This window comes from Galendromus occidentalis, unplaced genomic scaffold, assembly GCF_000255335.2.
Source record: "Galendromus occidentalis unplaced genomic scaffold, Mocc_1.1 scf7180000077526, whole genome shotgun sequence".
In the NCBI taxonomy this organism is placed as follows: Eukaryota; Metazoa; Arthropoda; class Arachnida; order Mesostigmata; family Phytoseiidae; genus Galendromus; species Galendromus occidentalis.
This window is the reverse complement of record NW_003805514.1, coordinates 1,111,973-1,131,412: the sequence shown is the minus strand read 5'-3', so window position 1 is coordinate 1,131,412 and position 19,440 is coordinate 1,111,973. Positions and strand designations below refer to the sequence as shown.

The 19,440-nt window shown below is 50.0% G+C and overlaps 5 protein-coding genes across 5 annotated transcripts; 2 read left to right on the top strand and 3 right to left on the bottom strand.

Moving 5' to 3' along the window:
• Positions 1-1,983: 1,983 nt before the first annotated feature.
• On the bottom strand, positions 1,984-2,565 carry LOC100903240 (N-alpha-acetyltransferase 50-like). The gene has a single exon (XM_003747975.1). It carries the CDS (start codon positions 2,563-2,565, stop codon positions 1,984-1,986), a length of 582 nt encoding a protein of 193 aa, XP_003748023.1.
• A 2,909-nt stretch (positions 2,566-5,474) lies between these two features.
• Positions 5,475-7,347, bottom strand: LOC100903095 (monoacylglycerol lipase ABHD12). The gene is made up of 2 exons (XM_018641233.1): positions 7,299-7,347; positions 5,475-6,993 (listed from the first exon to the last, which is right to left on the bottom strand). Exon 2 carries the CDS (start codon positions 6,950-6,952, stop codon positions 5,819-5,821), a length of 1,134 nt encoding a protein of 377 aa, XP_018496749.1. The 5' UTR covers positions 6,953-6,993; positions 7,299-7,347; the 3' UTR covers positions 5,475-5,818.
• A 5,848-nt stretch (positions 7,348-13,195) lies between these two features.
• LOC100904006 (tail-anchored protein insertion receptor WRB-like) lies at positions 13,196-17,478 on the top strand. The gene is made up of 3 exons (XM_003747905.1): positions 13,196-13,397; positions 16,903-17,135; positions 17,227-17,478. The coding sequence occupies exons 1-3, from the start codon at positions 13,293-13,295 to the stop codon at positions 17,423-17,425; spliced, it is 537 nt and encodes a 178-aa protein (XP_003747953.1). The 5' UTR covers positions 13,196-13,292; the 3' UTR covers positions 17,426-17,478.
• LOC114828472 (XK-related protein 6) lies at positions 14,094-15,483 on the top strand. Its single transcript, XM_029112756.1, has one exon. It carries the CDS (start codon positions 14,094-14,096, stop codon positions 15,276-15,278), a length of 1,185 nt encoding a protein of 394 aa, XP_028968589.1. The 3' UTR covers positions 15,279-15,483.
• On the bottom strand, positions 15,621-16,388 carry SmE (Small ribonucleoprotein particle protein SmE). The gene is made up of 2 exons (XM_003747906.1): positions 16,159-16,388; positions 15,621-15,863 (listed from the first exon to the last, which is right to left on the bottom strand). The coding sequence occupies exons 1-2, from the start codon at positions 16,295-16,297 to the stop codon at positions 15,730-15,732; spliced, it is 273 nt and encodes a 90-aa protein (XP_003747954.1). The 5' UTR covers positions 16,298-16,388; the 3' UTR covers positions 15,621-15,729.
• Positions 17,479-19,440: the final 1,962 nt, after the last annotated feature.

The following is a 19,440-nucleotide window of genomic DNA, read 5'->3' as shown; positions in this document are numbered from 1 at the left end:
ATTTCGGACTGGAATGCAGATACGCTCGCAGTCGCGACCGATGATATGCTTTCTCGATAGGGAATCGAGAGCTCAGTAGCTCATTGTTGAGCCAGGTCGCTCAGGCGCTGCCTCGCAGAAAGCCGATGGGATTTGTCAATTCGAGTCAAGCGCAGGGAGAACCTTTCGGGAACTTTGTCACAACGCACAGATGGGGCAATGCAAGGCCGTCAAAATCGTATGGGATCACGTCGTCATTGATTCAATGGTGATCTCTGAAACCTCACTGCCTATTCGACCTTTCGGGAGCGATTCATTTATTCACCACTCTCGAACTAGGATGCGCTGCTCGAAAAATAGTCCGATGTCAGACATCTCTCTAGGAAAAGTTCGGGGCAGCGTTCTCCAAACTTTTGTCCTCCGCACCCCACCTATGCATGGCGCGGCAGGGTCGCGCCCCGTCGCGCCTCATCGGTCGCTTTCTCAGGAGGGAGACGTGGAGCATGGGACACGTGAACTGCCGTTTCTCGAGACTCTGTGCGTGCTCAAGCAATTACTTTGACGAAACGTCCCCAAGATGGCTGAATCCAGCATTTTCAGTCTCCCATGTAAATCACCCCATTCGGGCTTCGAGTGGCTCAGGGAACCGACATTCGAGCCATCAGCGCCCCAACAAGTTCAGGACACTATGACTCGAGGCTTCCTAGGCACATTAACCTCCCCCAAAAATTAGGTAGGTAAACCTCCTTAAGATGATAGGCGCCGTGGGATCCTTCGACACTTCCGTCTGCGTCATGATGTCTGAGGGGAGATCGAGGCTCAAAATCCGAGTCGGAGGCTCCCAAGCCATGCCACAAGATTCCCCGGAGAACCGTCGCGGTCGCGCCGCCAATATGAGCCTCGAGACGTCTTTACCCGGCAAGATGGCTGATTGACCAAAACAGCAGATGCGCGATTAATCTTTATTTCCCCGGAAGGGACGGCGTAGCGGGTAGCACGAGTACGCTGCAGCCGCCGAGAGAACGCGCGTGGATTCGTTGCCCTCGGAATTCTCAGTCGTCATCGCGGCGAAAACCCCAGAAGGTATGGGAGGATCGCAGAACGCTATCCGAATCGAAATTCCCGGAGGACACGCCTTGTCCTGAAGCTTGGATTTTCCCACAGTGAGGATGGGCTTCTCGGGAGGTTTCTGTGAAGAAAGGAATATGAGGAAAATATGCCATCGATGCACTCTTCTTCCCGGGTACATGATGCGATATCAAAATACTAATGAGGCAACCCACGGGCCGTGGACATTTTGCCTGATATATTTGCCGCCCAGCACACGGCTTCCCGTGGCTAACTAAGATAGATAAATATCCATCGTCTTCCAACGCTCGTCAGGAGCAGAACTCCACGCAAGCGCTCTGTTTGCGTTCCGCCCGAGGACCCAACTCGAATATCGGAACTGAGACAAGCCCATCGATCAATAATCATAATCATTGACATGACATCAATCGTGATAAGTGATGTTGGATGAGAGACTGTGGTTTTCAGAAAGCTCTAAGGAGACGGATTTTCGATCGGTAATTCTTCATTTTTATGCATGAATTCCCGTTGACGTGTCTAAAATGTAGCTGTAGGAAAAGCAGTGAAGTGCTCAGAGTTAAGCAGGAGGCAAAAACTCGCATTTAGCGTAATTGTCTCCCATCACGTGAAGAACTCCAACACGCCAAATGCTATTCAACTCGGCTGGAGTTCGTCCCTGTGAACAATCGGATTCAGCCTACGATTCTCTTTCCAGCATCCCATGAGATTTCTAATTGACTAGTGTCGATAAGACTACGTAGTCAAAGGGAGCCCTGGAATCTCTTTGCGTGTTGGCGTCCGCTGCGAGCCCAGGACCAGGCTTGTACACTGCTCTGGCACGTTCCTCTCTTGTCGGCATCACGCTCTTAGAATTGGATGATGCTCAAAATCTCCATTGACATTGTCTCTATTCAATTCGGATGGACGAGTTTGACTTTATTTCGCGGTACACTCCGAGTTCGAATGAATTTTGTCGTCGAATCGCAATATTTTCCCGAGAGCGTCCCCCCCGTACGGAGAGTAGTATTGCGCAAGGAAGGCAAAGGACTTGAACCCCAGCTTCTCATACAGGCGGATCGCGGCCAGGTTCTCCGCCATCACATGTAAGTATACAGCGGAAGCTCCGCGCTCTCTGCACATTCTGAGACAGTCTCTCGCAAGAATGGTGGACAGCTTCAAGCGACGGTACGGAGGTTTGGTACCTATTGAGTACATGTATACAGTTTTCTCAGGTAAATAACGAAACTCGGGCGGTTTGTCGTGGATAGTTCGGTCATTGTGGAATTCTTTACCCGCGACGACTATGGCGATGAGCTCGTCATTAGCTGTAAATATCCCAAGCGACCAGTAAGCGGCCGCCGCTATATCCCAAAAGTAGCTGTCTGGGTATTTCATGGGGAAAATGTCTTCCATCAGCGATTTGATCTGGCTGAAATCTCCGGGTCTCATTGGTCTCTTGGTGAGTTCTTTGCTCTCGGGACCCCGTCTTGTTTTGCTTCGACGGTCGTGACAGTTCATTGTTCTTGCATCTTCGTTATCATTCCTGATTTCTCATCCTAGATCTATGATGTCTATGATGCACCCCTCCCGTCTATGTTACCCCTCTACCGTAATATTTCCTCCAAGATCAGGAAAGGCCATAATTGATGTAGTTGAGGATGGAGGTGTGCCTCACGAAATACACACCTGGGAAGCCTTCATCAGAACCACCCCATTATGGAGCATCGAGTGAGCGGCGAATTCGCGGAGTAATGATTGCTTTCTCGACTTTTTCAGAGCGAAATTGAGAGATCCTGAGGCCTTCCTCGGGGACGCATCCTGTAGGATTCAGTCGTACCTCGATCTGAGCATGCAGCTTCCAAGAAGGCTGTACCGTTCGACCTCGAGGTCCGAGTTCGGAATGTCTCCAACTCCTCCCGACGTTGCTGGCAGACAGCCTCAGTACCGTCTTCGATCAGTCTTCGCCTTCAAGCCCGATTTGGACGATATAAGTCGAATACGGTAGCTTTGAGCTGGCGAACCATTGGACTTTCTAACCATTCATGAATTGATAGCATTTGAGTTTGAGGAAACTTGCGAACTTGGGCGCGAAAGCTCGCACCTTGTCCCGATCTATACTCGCCGCCTCGCCGCGCGTCGGGACGCAGATAGCGCCACGGGAGGAACAAACTACCCGGCATTCCCGTATTGTGTTGGACGCGCCATTGAAAAAACCCTCATTTAACCTAGCGCTCATCATGAAAGGCGGACATCCGAGGAAACTGAGCCTCCCCAGAGTGAACTCTCGACATAGTTCCGCGCTGTCGGCGCTCGGAGACATGATTTGACGGGCAAACTGAAATCAAATTTTCTAGAAACCGGAAGTTCTCCGCGCTGAGAATGGTCGGTATGTTGTCGGCAGGGCATATTCCAGCTCGGTGACTCAAATCCCGCAATACGGTGACCAGAGGGCACTGAGATCCTCGAGGAGTTTCCCGCTCTTCCCAGTTTGATCGGGCCTGTGCATGATACATAGGGGAGAACCGCGCGTGAATCGGTACACGCCGGAATCTTCTCTGGCTCAACGCTCACTTGCGCTGCCTTGTTGAACTCTGAATTTCTCGAAAATGTTCCTCGAAAACGAATATCAATACTTTGAACCCCCCACCGGGCTTGATTTTCGACTGTCTGCGCCACTATCCGGGAATTTTTAGCGACAACCTCCATTCTGGTCGGATCGGGCTCACTGCTCCGAATCATTGGAAGGTGTAAAGTCGCTGTCCATTCCCCGGAGATTCCCAATGACATTATGTCTGGCAGACTTGGATTGATTGTGGATGGAACAGAGTGGACCCCCTCTAGCTATCACGTCTGAGGGGTTTCCCACGTGGAATCCGACGCTGTCAGCGGAATTCGATTACTCCGACTGCGAGGATTCGCGAGGCGCAAGATATCATGGATAAGGGCTGAGAGCTCTTCTGATCTGACTTATTCGGGCTGATGGTGCTCTAGAAACGTATGGTATTCCGAGCCAGACAGCTTCTGAGAAGAGCCCTCAACATTTCATGAGATTTACCATAAGAACAACTTCGGTATCCGACGGCTTTTGCGAAAAATTTTCCCAATCCGTGCCTCTGAAGTCTGGGCGCGGCAGAACTGAGCCAATGTGGCTCAAGTGTATGCGTTATGAGCACGACACGACGGGGCTGCTTCTTCACACCACGAATATTGGTGGGCAAAAGACTTTCTCTCCATCGGACGTTCGTCCATCCGATCGAGGAACGTCTCTCCACAAATCCGAGTTCCCCTAAGAGGCGGTCTAGGATACGATGTGCGCCGAACTCTGTCATTGCGCCGGCTCATTCATGAATGCAGCCTCGTTCAAGTCACCAGGTCGCGTTGTGTCTCTGTGGATAAACAAGGGTATTCGAACCCCCTCCTCCACCCTTTCCCTCGAACTCGAAAAACAGTTGGTCTCCGCGCCCGAAGCCGAGAAAGAGCCCACCTACACGTGTCATGACGTCAAAAGTATCCAGACCCGTATCTGTGAATTCCGCGAATATCAATCATCCTTCCTCCCAGAGCTTCGTTCTACGTGCGGCATGATCAGAACAGTCAATGAGCTCTACATCGTCTCATCGAGCCAAAATTTCTCACTCCATGATATCAATCGAGCAACTCCGCCTTGCGGATTGCAGGCATGGGATGTATTCGGATCTCAGAGACGAGTATTCCATGGACTTCCGAAGGGACCATTGAAGAATCGAGACATTAATTGCCCCAAGCATGCCTATTTAATTCCACTCGGAAATTCGTAGCGTCATTCAGTGTCTCTAGCGGGAATCGTGACTGTCGGACTCCACGAGATTGACGAATTTCTAGAACTGCGCTTCTCCAGCGGTCGGGCTCTTGTGAATCAGGAGCTTGGGACAGCTTGAACGTCGAAAACAGAAATCGTTCAATGGATGAGCCCTCCGCATTAAGAGCTGCGATTGATCTCTCTGATCCGAATTCATCTACAGTGACGATATGCTGCGCGATCCCTTCCTAACGGAGCAGAATATCCGCCTCCAGAATGCTCCAAGGCATATATAATCGGTCGGGTAACTCGCGGACACTCGGAGTACGAAACTCCAACTCTGTCGATGAATCGGGACTCAATATGCCTGGAACGCTCAGACGTTTTCTGAGGGCCTCCAAATATCTTGCATCTAAGTCGCGCTTCCCTCCGACGACCTGCGGCGTCCGAGAGACATGTGGCAGCGGCGTGGGACATCGAGCGCAGGATTCTGATCTGAGACGCTCATGATGCCGTGTGAATCAGGTTCCTCTTTTATTTCTACAGAGTGCTGCTCGAGGAGCTTGCGACTCCGGGATGTGTTGGACTGCTCTTACTTAGAGAAAGGGACTACAACCATCTCGCCGTGGGATAATTCTTCGTCATGTTATTCCATTCGGATCAGTCATTCCTCCAAAGCCCCATGCCGGGTTTTCCACAAGGGCTCTTCAGTTTCTCGTGTCCATGTAATAGTTTTTTCCGGGAGTTGGGGGAGGACTGCGAGGTATTTGTATAGATTACAGATCCGCTCACATGCGAGAATCCTTCATTCACGCATTCAAAAAATCACAGAAGCTACGCGGAGCGAACATACGCTGACCAGGTCCACATCTGAGACGGAAACTTAAATACAGACTCTCGAGGGCGTTCGAGATCTCCGGAGCTATACAAAATGGCGTTCATGAGATTGTGCCTTCCATTCCTTGATGAGCCTGCTCCCATCGACGACGATCCTCAGATCTCGGGCAGAACTTCCGAGGGTCCGACAGGATTTGAGCCGAGGAACCCTAGGACTAGGTCCGAGAGTTTGCCGTAGAAAACTATCGAGCTGTGCCCAAAGCCATGCGCGGCTCTGAAGGGGACGAAAGTCACCGGAGCTGCGTTTTCCACGCCTTTGCGGGCATCCCTGATGGTTTCATACAGACTAAAGCCATTTTCGAAAGGAATGGTTTGATCATCTTCAGCGTGCAGCATGAGCATCGGAACCTTTGGATTCAGTGATGAGGCTTGCGCGGTGCTATTGAAATCCACGGCAGGATCGTTCTCGAAGGGTTTCACGAATATTTCGTCGAACCACGGTATCCATTTAAATGGTTTCGAGAGCCGGTTGTGGACGATGACATTGCCCACGCTGTCCAATGCGGCTTCCAGGATTATCGCTGCAGGATCGTCGTCTTGCTCATGGAGCTTCCTCGCCAGATACATGGTCACGGATGTTCCAAGGGAATGACCCCAGATAATAATCTTGCTATTCGGCATGATATTTCGAAGTCTTTTGTATGCAGCAAGAGAATCGTTGACAACGCCGCTCAAGCTCGGCGTCTCGTTTGTGGAGTCCCCGAAGCCGCGATAGTCGATGGCGACGACATGAGTCTTCACTCGACCTGCCATCTTCTGCATGAGTTCCAGGCGATTCCTCGCACTCCTGGTTCTAGTTATCCCATGAAGATAAAGCACGGTCGACGAGTTCCCGGGAAACCATTCTTTGTCGGCAAAGCAAGGCATATCTTGTGACTGCATGTACCACGAAGCAATCCTTACTCCGGGATCTGACGTTGTGAAGAAGTTTCTTGAACAATTGAGACCGAAGCTTTCAGGATCCGAGAGTCCCTCGGAGCTAGTCAGGAAACTCAGGAACAAGATTTGCCGACGCACAGTCGTTGAGAGGTTTATACTGAGAGGGACGCCAATGTAGATTAGGAGTACCAGGGCAATGAGCATTATTAGGAGAGCGAGCAAAGTGTTTTTGAAAATATTAGGTCTAGCCTTAGTCTCCGGTAAGTCACCTCTCTCCATGGTATTATAATTCGAAGCGTTGGCGAAGGCTTGCAGACGCAGATCTTCGCGCGCCGTCGCGGTCAACGACATTCTGACGCTCCTGGAAGCAGATGTCACAGATGTCAACGACTCTGCAAAATGAACGAAGAAGCTCTTACATTCTCTCCGTCTCATAAAGGCATCGGAAGCGCCCCGGAGACGCCGCCGGACGAGGGCGTCGGTGCCCGAAAATCTAGAATCTAGGGGGTCTGCGAACTCCGATTACATGGTATTAATGACTCTCGGGTAGAGCGCTCTCGACCAGCAACACCGCACTGCAGAAATCGACAGGCGTCTCCGGATGTGTTGCCTGATGATGCCAGGACACTGGCGGGAGCGAGTGAAACAGAAACTTTCTACGCTCAGAACTGAGTGCAGCGCTACACGGTAGACTTACTGGGATCCACGAGCCGTGAGGACTTTGGCGGCCTCTGGCTCCGCGACGTGCCCACAAACTCCACAATCCGGAAAGCTTCCAGAGCAGTCACCGATGGAGAGAGCGTGCTTATCTGTTGACGGCCGCCAGGCTTGCCCTGAGAGAGTGAAAAACAACACTTAACACGTGACTGTCGAGCTCGCCACAGCTCTGCATGGGAATCGTTATGCGCTTTAGCCTTCCTAAAAAATCGATGCCTAGTCACAGTCATTTGAACTCTTCCGCGGATTCGTCCTTCGTCTCGTGGTTCTCCGTTACGACTAAATAGAGTGGATTAGCTACATTCGCTTAGCCTAGCTGATAAGGCGCGTTCTTGTGAGGGCTCGAAACGACTCTTCGCGAAAAAGAGGGGGCCGATCAATGAGACGTCCTACAAATCTGAACGAGGTTCCGAACTATTTCGGCTCAATAACTGCTGCAAACAGGTCCTGTCGTCTTAGGTTACATCGACATGTGACTAAGTTTGATCATCGAGCTATGTAAAGCGGAATTTCTGACCCCCCGTAGGCAAGTATGACAAGTCTTGTCTCAGTCAGTCAGACCCAGGGGTCCTCGATCGAGGGATGGCACAGTGGTCGGAAACCACGGAAAATCATAACTTCTGAACGGCTGGACCGATTTCGCTGAAATTTTTATCGTGGGTTATTGGGCCTAAAACGCAACTTTTGAGGATATAACTGGGTCTGGGTTTGACCCCGGTGACCCCGAGAATCGAATTTTTTTCACTAAATCGGCGATTGCGGCTAAACGGCTGAACCGATTTTGGATGTCTTGGTGGCGTTGGAAAGCTGAGTGAATTTCGCATCTTTTTGTCTCCTGAGAGTTTGACCTATGACCTTTCGTAAGCGAGCTAGCGGCCGATTATTAGAAGCGCCGATATCTCCACGAAAAATGCTTCGTTTTTTTCTCGCAAAAAAACGATTCGGCGTGGAATTGGATGATCTACCCGTTTCTGACGATATTACAATCATTTAGTAAAGACGAAAAAAATATTTTTTTTCAAGTCAAAAATCACGTTTTTTTGCAGTTTTTTCACGAAAATGCCCCACCCCTCTAGGTCCGTAGACCCACCAACATTTTTTTATGATGCCCCCCACGCCCCCGCATCCCATGAAGGTCATGTTGGGCACCCCTTCCGGGATTATCTACCTTTAAATCCGGAAAAACCCTTTAAATGGCAATTTTTCATAGAGAAAAATTCTTAAAATTAATTTCAGGGCTAAAAATTCGCTGGATCGGCTTTATTCTTGTAGAAAACCGCGCAAATCAACTCAGAACTTCGAATTCGCCGCCAGCGACGCCATCTTTGGTGCCGCCAGCGCCGCCATCTTTGGCGCCATTCGGTGGCCTCATGATGAACGCGCGGGACAGTCGATTCGCCACACGTGTTAGTGCTTGTGCAGTTCAAGGGCCGGAAACTCTTGCGATGAAGTCGTACATGCTTGTGATACCCTACGGGGATCTTATGGACTTCTTCCTATCTAATCAATTCGACCTGGACCTCATCATGGAAGATATCCAGCATCGGTCCCACATGATTCATCAAGACGATCTCAAGGAGTTCAGAGCACACTTGAGCAAGAACATCTTGCCGAACTTCACGAAGAGGTGGAAAGCAACCGGTCGCTGCAGAATCAAGTTCGGGGAGAAGTACCAGGATTGTTTGAAGAAGTATCTGCTCGTGAACGTTGACGTCGATGAGTCCCGGGAGGCTCCTTGAAATCGTCTTGATGAATCATGTGGTACCGATGCTGGATATCTTCCATGATGAGGTCCAGGTCGAATTGATTAGATAGGAAGAAGTCCATAAGATCCCCGTAGGGTATCACAAGCATGTACGACTTCATCGCAAGAGTTTTCGGCCGTTGAACAGCACAAGCACTAACACGTATGATGGCGAATCGATTGTCCCGCGCGGTGTTTATGTAGCCGCCGCGGCGGCACCAAAGATGGCGTCGCTGGCGGCGAATTCGAAGTTCTGAGTTGATTTGCGCGGTTTTCTACAAGAATAAAGCCGATCCAGCGAATTTTTAGCCCTGAAATTAATTTTAAGAATTTTTTCGCTATGAAAAATTGCCATTTGAAGGGTTTTTCCGGATTTAAAGGTAGATAATCCCGGAAGGGGTGCCCAACATGACCTTCATGGGATGCGGGGGCGTAAGGGGCATCATAAAAAAGTGTTGGTGGGTCTACGGACCTAGAGGGGTGGGGCATTTTCGCGAAAAAACTGCAAAAAACGTGATTTTTTACTTGAAAAAAAAATATTTTTTTCCTCTTTACTAAATGATTGTTATATCGTCAGAAACGGGTAGATCATCCAATTCCACACCGAATCGTTTTTTTGCGAGAAAAAACGAAGCATTTTTCGTGGAGATATCGGCGCTTCTAAGAATCGGCCGCTAGCTCGCTTACGAAAGGTCATAGGTCAAACTCTCAAGAGACAAAAAGATGCGAAATTCACTCAGCTTTCCAACGCCACCAAGAATCCAAAATCGGTTCAGCCGTTTAGCCGCAATCGCCGATTTAGTGAAAAAATTCGATTCTCGGGGTCACCGGGGTCAAACCCAGACCCAGTTATATCCTCAAAAGTTGCGTTTTAGGCCCAATAACCCACCATAAAAATTTCAGCGAAATCGGTCCAGCCGTTCAGAAGTTATGATTTTCCGTGGTTTCCGACCACTGTGGATGGGTTGGACTGGAGGAGTGTAAGCCTTGGCTTGGGACGATCATCTTCACCGAGCTGTGCAGCCATGACGTACTCTTGTATCTTATGCATATGACTATATGATTCCCGCGCGCCATGGATGAAATCATCACTGATCAGATCTCTGGTTGGGGGAGAAAGAAAATCCTGTTGCCCGCTCGCTTTTGTCAGTCGGCTGTGGAGATTCATGCCATTCACGTGACGAAAAAAAACTTCGGCTCAACATAACCCGAAGCTTTTCGAATATGACACCCCTCCGTTCTCGTCGAGTCATTGACGTTTTCTGCGAAGGCTCGATGGCAGTTCCGTGGAATTGAGTCGCCGACGTAGAATGGGACCTAGAATTTTGAGTTGTACCTACATGGAACCACCGTACAAAGAAAGCTCGCAAGACCACTCAGGAGCCCTTCCGAAGAAGTTCATGGCCTCCGCGGAGTGCCCGATATCGAGGTGCCATCCGAGAATGCCAAGGTCTGAAGTTCCTAAGTTATCCCTGCCTCCCCGATTGTGAGTCTTTTCCGCCGGCTAATGTGTTCCAGGTTCGTGACACGGACCGATCGTAGCATCCGAGATGGGTAATCTTTACGGTAATCTTTGCGGCTCGCTACGCGGTTGCTTTCTTGAGCGGGAGAGCGTGTCAATCGTTGTGAAGTTTAGAATCCCGATCGACACGCCTCAACCTAATCGTTCCCCTCCGCGGAGCTCTCAGCTATCATTGTTCGCCCGCAGCTTACCCTTTGTATCTGAGGATTTATCGTCAGACCCGTCGCGGAGCGGACGGAGTCCCTTGACGTAGGTCTCAAGTCTGTGGTCGCACGAAACGAAGAATGGCCGGGGAGGGCGCATTCACGCGACGCGGTTGTTTGATCAGTCGCATAAACGGGAAATGATTGCTAAGCTGTCTAAACTTCACCCAGGAGCGTAATATTGCATCCTCCGATAGGTTCTCTCGAGGGTTGAGCGGAGGCTTCACGTAGCCCAGCAGATCCGTCCTCCCGTTTGGAAAACTGAGAGTAGAATCGCCCGAATCTATGCCTGCTCACAATCCTCACATGTCTGTTGGAAGGGGACGATGAATTCGTCCATTCTCATCGTACGGCCTGCGAATCATATCCTCCAATCGGTTGCCACTTTGAACCCGGAAGTCTTCAGCGGTTTGGAAACCGCGACATCCAAAGGCTGAATGGTATGCGTGGCGTTTGGCAGGAGGGGTAGCGGTACGAAACCGTTGGCTTCACAGAAAGCAGTAACTTCACCAGCAGTCCAGATAAAGTCATTCGGGGACTTCTCTGCGAGGATCCTTGCGGACGAATTGCTCTCGGATTTATATCGAGGGAATGGCCGAGAAGTCGAGCTGCCCGCGGAGATTCTCTTCCCGGTCAGTCTCTCATCAGTGCTTCCACGAGCCACAAGCGTAGAGCAGAAGTTCTTTGGATCCTGATCGAGAGATTTCGGAGGGCCCGTACAAAGCAATGAGATAGTGATACTGCGGTATGAACGGATCGAGCCTCCTTTGAAGTCTCCATGTGCTCTTTAGGTTTCCTTATGAGTCATAAGGGCATATGACTTTCCGTATTTCCTGTATTATAAGAGCGCCCTCCATTAGAAGAGCACCCACGGGGAGATCGAGAAATAAAAGAGCACCCTCCAATGGAAGAGCACCCACGGGGAGGTCGAGAAATAAAAGAGCACCCTCTATAAGAAGAGCACCCTCTATTCGAAGAGCAGCCCCAGGTGGGTATTCATAATCCTGCGACCTGATGCAGGCAAGACAAGTGGAAAATTCCGCGTCTTCTATCCCACGGATGCCCTCTCGAGAAGCATTCTCTTCGAAGTCCGAATGGAGAATAACCATATTATAGACAGGTACCCTCTACTAGAAGAGCACCTTCTAATAGACGAACGAGCTGTTGAGGGATTGAAAAATAGAAGAGCATTCCCGAAAGAGGTTCAAGATGAGCTCAGATCGCTGTGTGTGTGTGTGTGTCGTACAATGCCGACTTTGTCGCTAACATGATCTTGGAACAAATGCCGACGTGTAGCTACTTCTTACCGGGAGAGCCGATGCGAAAGGCTTCACAGCGTGCTCGAATGCCGGCAAATGTAATCGGAGACAGTGAACGAGATTGCCGGGGCGGACTCCATGTCATTCACCGAGACTATTCGAGCATACTGACCTCTGCCTGACGTCAAAGCAATCTTGGGTGATGCCGATTATTGATATCGACTTACCCAGGTTCTCCCTCAGAAGTCTGTAGGCCAGAATCCGTTCCCGAACCTTAGTATCCGTGGTGATACTCCGAGCGTTCAGTGAGAAATCGACCAGGGCAGATCCAGGACCCGCATTGATCCGAAGAATGATGGGAGGAGGGGTTCCGGGGGAACGGTAAGGGTTCGCCCCTTGCTTCTGAGTCCTTCACTCCAATGGATCATCCCTGAAACCGACCCTCGATAAGTCATTGACTCAGTCTCTCATCAAATTGAGAGTATCAGGATATTCGTTCGTCATTCTTTATCCATCGATGAATCATTTGTTTCTCGTCATCTCAAAGGATCCCCCCTGCCCGAGATCAGGACGGAGCTGTCGCTCTGTGGCGCACCATCAAGATAACATGAACCGCAGAAGTCTGCAAATAGCTGGGATTCGATATACCGTGTGGAGAACTCCGATGGAGACTCAGTCCGGAACCCCGCCGAAAATACTCAAAGAGATCCACGCCGCGCCGTAAGATGCACCTCTGAATCCAATCGCCGCCGCGCGTCATGATCGGATACGGCGACTGCATTTCCGTGCATTAGCGACTCCCGGGCTGTGCGCTCAATTCCCCCAGGATTGAGAGCCTGATTCACGTCAAGAACGTGCATGATACTGTAGCATCGAACGAAGGAATACTCGTGGTCGAGACGCTTTCTCTGCGCTGTTGAGGCTGCTTGACTGGAAATATCCCTCTCGGATGAGGCTCGTGCACGGGGGAAGAGGGTATTCATCGCTGCATAAGTAAGATAACTGAAGAGCGGCAAGAACGCTGCGCTCTTCCCTCCTTGTCTGACTCAGTCAGATTATTCCACGGGCAGCCGTCCCGTTCCCCGCGCATCATTCTCTCGGCGAGCGTTCGAATTTAGCGCGCCGTGAACTCAGCTGTTCCTCTGCGAGGTCCGCTGCTGTTTTGATGCTTATGAGGAGCTGAGGGAAGAAGACTCTGACTAATTAAGCTCACGAAACAGTTTACGAGTTTTCTGTATGCCGAGAAATGTTGTACTTCTGGTTCGTGACGCTTTGTGGCCTCTTCTACGCGTTCGTGCCATCCATAGCTCGTTGGATTGTGCACAAACTCTTCAATGAGAGCGACCAAGAAGTAAGTTCGAAGCTGACAATTAATCGCCATGGATCCGTATGATTATATGTTCGATGTGTTCAAGGAAAAATGGTCTCGTCCCCGATAAGCACATTGACTCTGATCATGATCAGAAAGCAGCTTTGTTAGATTCGCCTCAAGGCGCATCACACGGAGACTATTCTGTATCAATTCATGGTTCGGATCTAGGATAGCTTCAGATGGGAAATTTGTGGAAATCGCAGAGTGATGGCTTCCCTCGGTAGCCCTGAGGGGTCTCCCTCTGCCAGAGCGTGCCCAATATGTAGGCGATCCCCTGCGACGCCATCGCGCATCCAGGCGCTTTTTCAGCCTGCGCCGGCCGCCGTGTTTGAGATCGCGGAGAAATTTGTAAACATGAGGTTTTCCCTCTCTCCCCATGTTCAGCTTGCGAGCCGTAAGTCGAACTGGCAGATTCCGAATGAGCCATATGACTAATCGACACGCGACTGACGATTGGTATCGTCAGTCGTCAGAGTCCCTGGGCTCTGAGTCGACTTCTTCCTCCCTGCGGTTCGCCGCCTCGTCAGTCGCATCTCTGTCTCTTCGAGCATCGTTTGCCAAAAATAAGTTGGACGGAAGCAGCTGCTCTTGATTTGTTCATGGTGCTCAATCCCGCCGTCCCGGAACGAGATGCTTTAGACCTGGCATCATCCTGCCGACAAGGGTGTGTCGATCATGGAGGTCGAGTGGCACGGTTTGAGACTGAAGCCATCGCCGGCCGTGCTTGAATTAGACTCCGCAGACGGGAGGAGCACACCGGCTTGGAAAGGCCCTCTGGAACTCTCAGCATGGGACTGCTTCTTCGTAGTTTTGGCAATAGTCTCCATCGGTCTCGACATACTCTCCGACTGCTATGTTGCCTACGCTCATGCGCTCAACGAGCGGATTACGATGATGTGGTTGAGCATAGTCTTCATCGTTGTACCTGCGTGGGTCTCCACTTTGGTGTCTCTCCTCATGATCCTTCAGGATCGGCAAAATAACGTCAAAATGCAGTGGACCTGGCGATGGATAACTTTGTTCCACATATTCCCTCTGGTCCTCGTTCCTCGTTACGTGAACTCATTGAGCTTCGGTCTCAAATCTCAACAAAAAAGCCGGCCGAAACTCGCTCGTCAGGTGCTCTACTACAGGATGCTGTGGGAGGACTACGATGCGGCATACCTGCGCCTGATCGAGGCCTTCCTCGAAGCCTGTCCGCAACTCCTGGTGCAGAGTGTTTTCATCTTCCGATCCTACAGCGAGTTGCGAGACGAATCTTCGTATTTTTTTCTGCACATCGCCATACCCCTAGCGCTGAGTCTCTTCTCGTTGGCGCACGCTGTCGTTTGCTACAAGCGCAGCCTTAGGATATCTCAGAATGAGAAGCGTATGACCTGTAGTGGCTCAATCACGCTTCTCCTTTCTCAGATCTGCCTGATTTCGAGTCGTGTGATAGTTCTGACTTTGTTTATAATTGAAGTCCCTGTGCCAATAATTCTCGGCGCGCTCATCGCGCGGATTTTCTTCAACATGACATGGTTGTATATGTTTTTGGAGTTTTTCCACGTCGACTCGAAAGTCGAATCATTCGTTTTGCGAGGAGTGCTGTCCGTGATGTATCTTTTCACTTACGTCGATTTCAGCCACGGAAATAGCGGTAAACGACATCTAGTGCACCATATCGCCACTGTCATCGATTGTGGGGCTCTTTTGACCCTGTACTATATTTACGCATACCATGTGAATGTATATTGCATCGTAGCGGCAATATGTCTATATCCTCTAGGACTCATGCTCCTCGTGTTTTATTATTGTAAATGCCATCCAACCAGCATGAGCGACGGCGTACACGTAGTCCACGTCGAGCAATCTCTCTGAAATTCCCTAAGCGACACGCTATGCCACATATCATCGATAGCAACGCTTTCCTCGCTCCCGGTAAAATCAAAAGGTTCGGAGCTCCCGGATACTAAGGTATGACCGAACCATCTTGAAGGGCTAGCGGGGGAAATATCGAATCCTGCGGGGTATTTTCCTCGAATGATCGTGTCCCAAAGAAGACTCAATAAACTTCGGAAAGCAATGTGTACTCTCAATCAGGCTTTGAATGGTTGCTTACGAAGGAACCCGATCGCCGGACGCGATCCAACCACGACATTAGCCGGCATCAGATACTGACACATCAGACAAACTGGCGGACAAGGGATAGTCTGAGAAAACTTAGGTTCGCTGCGCAGGAGACTTGATTTATTTACATCATGTGGTCCATTGCCAGCAGGAGATGATTATGTACATCGTCACCAGAACACCACGAACCGCGGTTCGGAATTCAGTTCTGTGTGTTCATCAACAGAGTGATATTCTCCCCTTTGAGTAGAATACGTCCAATCGTTTTGCGGTGACCGGTTTTAACGTAAACTTCTTCAGCCTCATCAAGAACCAAGTTCATGTACTCATCAAAACCTGGAAAAAAGGATATTAGTGACTTGAGATTAGATCAATGGCCCACGCCCATTCTTGAATATCGATTCTCCCCAGGGTGCGTCCAGCTCTTGATTCCGCAAACGAGCCTCACAGCCTGGAGAATCAGTAGCGGCACGGGCCAGGCGATCGCAGCCCCCCTCCCGTAATCGTATCATATTCCCAAACTACCCCTGTCAGAAAACCAAGCGGGAAACGAGCTTTCTCCTCCTCATAAAGAGTCTATTGATCGGTCCCCCGCGAAAGTCACAGGATCCGGCACTGTGAAGAATCTTACCGATAATGTATCCTTCGATGCGGAGGCTTGTGTTTTCATAGAGCCAGACTTGTATCTTCGCTCGGTTCTGAAGATAACGGAAGATGAGGTTGATGGGTTGGACCATCACCTTCTGAACTTTGGTGTTGCCCTTGTACATGATGAAGTTCACAGTTTCACACAAAATTCACTCCAATACGAAATTCGGACCGGCGTGATATGGATGCCTCGATTCTGAGCTGCGCACAAGCAAACAAACAGTTCGGAGGCGCGCGTCGTCTGCGCGGGCTCGGCCGCGCCAAAATTCGATTCCTTCACGATCAGAGAGGCGAGCTGATGAAATCCACGATGGATATTTCGACCGACGGGGGCTCGACCGTACAGCGCGTTCCTCGCTCATGTCTATTGTGTACATGATAGTTGAATGAGACTACAACTCCCCCGTGTAGTAGGTAGCGAAAGAGTGAGTGGGGATGGAAAATTATCGGGGACGCGGCCTCGATCCTCCTGGCTCCAGGCTACATTGTGTGCTCACTGGATCCGACCTCGGAACTTATTGGATTCACTTTTTTCATATTTCCAAATGCACATATTATCCTTTCTCTTCAGGGTAGGGGAACAATGCCTGAGACCTCAAACCTCGGCTGTGAGCACCAGCCCAGAAAAGTTTATGGATATTGGACTCTTCAGTACACTTCGTCTAGCCGACGATCAGGCGAATCGCATCGAGGAGATTTGAACTTTTTCTCAATTCTTCCGACACAGGTGAATCTGAAGAAGGAGCTCAGGAATCTGATAAAAGAGCGATCCAGCGTCAACCCAGTGGAAACTTTTGCGGTATACGCTCGGATAAACCGCAAGATAGACCGCGTCCGCGAGAGATTGGGTGAAATCAACCAGGACAACTTCAAGTACATATACAAGATACGTCTGATAGCCACCGTCATTCTGTACGGTTTGATCTCCCTGGTGAATTTCTACCTAATCTGGAACTACAGGTGAGCGCTCTCGCAGCCGGCGATCGAGGATGCGTCGAGTCGGGCAGTATCAATCTTCGTGAGCCGTTCTGTAAAATTATTCTTCCGACAGGACCGTCCCGTTGCTCAAGGTGCCATCGAACTGGTTAGATCCTTTCGGCAAGCTCGCACTCCAGAACGATACCGGTCTCGGTCTGATTCCGTGGCTGGTGATATCAGCCTCCATGGGACGCGTAGTGATGCACATCTTCAAGAAAGACACTGCCATTCCACAGAAAGAAGCCACAGCGCCGAAAGCGGAAGCCTCTTAGGGAGCCGATCTCTCATGACGACAATTGAATCGCTCATCTAAACTCATAAATATGAATGACTGCCTGCCTGTACTCATCGCCTAATCTCTAAATTGTCGTATCGGATAATGATGGAAGGGTCTCGCAGGATTTGTGCCCCCTTTTGAAAATCACTTCGGCGACCTTTTTCAGAAAGCTGGTCGCAGAGCGACAACCGAGAACACGTCCGAACGCTGAGTCCCAGAGCTTTCATTTTCGAATCAGATCAAAAAAATGATCACCCGGGACGGATTTATACGACGATTTTTTTACTCGAAAACTATATCGACGATTTCGCTTATTTTTATTTTTGCGGACTGTTCTCCGCGAAATCAGACTCTGTACGAAGTTTTACAGTTGTTTAGAGCATGTTTGAATACCCGGAAACCCTTTTTCCATTGGATAAGCCCGATTGGATTCTACGACCATTCGAGTCGGCTTGCGGAGGCTCTATCTAAGAAACGCTCGATCGTACAGAGCCGAAGAAAGTCGCTGGGTAGCCGATGAATCACTGCCTCGATGTAATCACATGAGCATGGGTCGACCGCGGACTCGGGCTCTACGATTCGCCCCAGACTCGGACCCCAGCTTCAAGGAATGAAGCTCAGGGAATTCGCCGATATTGGTGCTATTGTCCTAATGTAAACCGCACTGTCGGCTGCTGCTATGTGGCCTGCGTTATTCACTACTTATCGCATGCGCGGTGCCTTCCGTCGATCCCACGTCCCGCGGAGGAGCTGTCGAATCTCTTCTAGCGGAGGGATTCGATGGAGAAAAGGGTTTTCGGGCATTTAAACATAATTACAGTTGAGCAGCCATTCTTAAACTTGGTACTTGGTACAGAGTCTTATATCGCGGAAAACAGTCCGCAAAAAAAAGGATCAGCGGAATCGTCGACATAGTTCTCGAGTAAATCGTCGTATATCTCCGTCCCAGGTGATAACTTTTCCGATCGGATCAGCGCAAATGGGAGCTCTGAGTTTCAGCTCTCAAACGCTTCTCCGATCGTCGCTCTGCGACCAACCGTTCCGGATTCCGGAGATACAGCTTTCTGAGATAGGTCGTCGGAGCAATTTTCAAAAAAGGCCACAAATCCTGCGAGACCTTTGGAAGGCGTGCCCCTGTCCTTCAGGATGTTGAAGTCTGCTGTTGCAAGATAAGGAGACACGACCTTTTTTTCCGTCTTGTCCGCTTCTTTTACTTTTACAGAAAGAGTCCGCTTCCCGGAATTCGGGGAAACGGCGTCGAACTTTGATAGGAAAATGACTTCCCGCGCCATTTCCTCGCCCTTAGTATCGGCACCGAATCGGCTTCGAACGATGGTTCACTGACATGAGAACTGAAACACTTTAAACCCAGCCGTGTGCAGCTCATCGGGGAAATCGTGGGACGAATTGATCAACTCGGTAGATCGGGCAGCATACAATCCGTTTTCGATGTCCACTTTTTGTCCCTATGTCCACGCAGACATCTTCCTTTCTCCGGGATAGAAATGTCTCCTCATATCGCATCTCTATATGACCAATCTAGCCCTTTACTCAAGAGGGGAAGCCCAATTTAACAGTGCTCTCTCGATCCCCTGATTCTAAATGAACCTTTTCTCGATCAATAGGAGGCTAGCTGTGTCAATTGACGGGTTGTTGAGAGCCTTGCGCGTTTGTGACTACTCGTGCAAACGTGTGTTTCATTCCACGACATGCCGCAGCGACGCCGCTCAGGCGGGGGTGGCGTAGGTTCGATCCCTGCTGCCGGCGGAATATTCCTAATGGGAGCGCAGGTTCTCGGTCTCGATCCTTCCGCGTACATTTGCTCTCAGGATCCGTCTTCGGAAGCAATGTGAAAAACAATACCTGGGATGTCGAGATAATTCTGGATACATCATAGCCGGGAACGCTAGTGTAAAATAATATTGTATAATGCTAGTCTTGGGCGCTCGCACATTGTAATTGAGCGAAACGGTCATCTGAGGCTCTATGATCTTCGGAAATTGCATTTCG

Excerpts from the sequence above, each read along its gene's own strand:
- LOC100903240 (XM_003747975.1), bottom strand. The coding sequence starts at position 2,565 with ATGAACTGTCACGACCGTCGAAGCAAAACAAGACGGGGTCCCGAGAGC.
- LOC100903095 (XM_018641233.1), bottom strand. The coding sequence starts at position 6,952 with ATGTCGTTGACCGCGACGGCGCGCGAAGATCTGCGTCTGCAAGCCTTC.
- LOC100904006 (XM_003747905.1), top strand. The coding sequence starts at position 13,293 with ATGTTGTACTTCTGGTTCGTGACGCTTTGTGGCCTCTTCTACGCGTTC. Across the intron at positions 13,398-16,902 it reads TCAATGAGAGCGACCAAGAA|GTGAATCTGAAGAAGGAGCT; the intron begins GTAAGTTCGAAG and ends CTTCCGACACAG. Across the intron at positions 17,136-17,226 it reads TACCTAATCTGGAACTACAG|GACCGTCCCGTTGCTCAAGG; the intron begins GTGAGCGCTCTC and ends TTCTTCCGACAG.
- LOC114828472 (XM_029112756.1), top strand. The coding sequence starts at position 14,094 with ATGGAGGTCGAGTGGCACGGTTTGAGACTGAAGCCATCGCCGGCCGTG.
- SmE (XM_003747906.1), bottom strand. The coding sequence starts at position 16,297 with ATGTACAAGGGCAACACCAAAGTTCAGAAGGTGATGGTCCAACCCATC. Across the intron at positions 15,864-16,158 it reads CATCGAAGGATACATTATCG|GTTTTGATGAGTACATGAAC; the intron begins GTAAGATTCTTC and ends CCTTTTTTCCAG.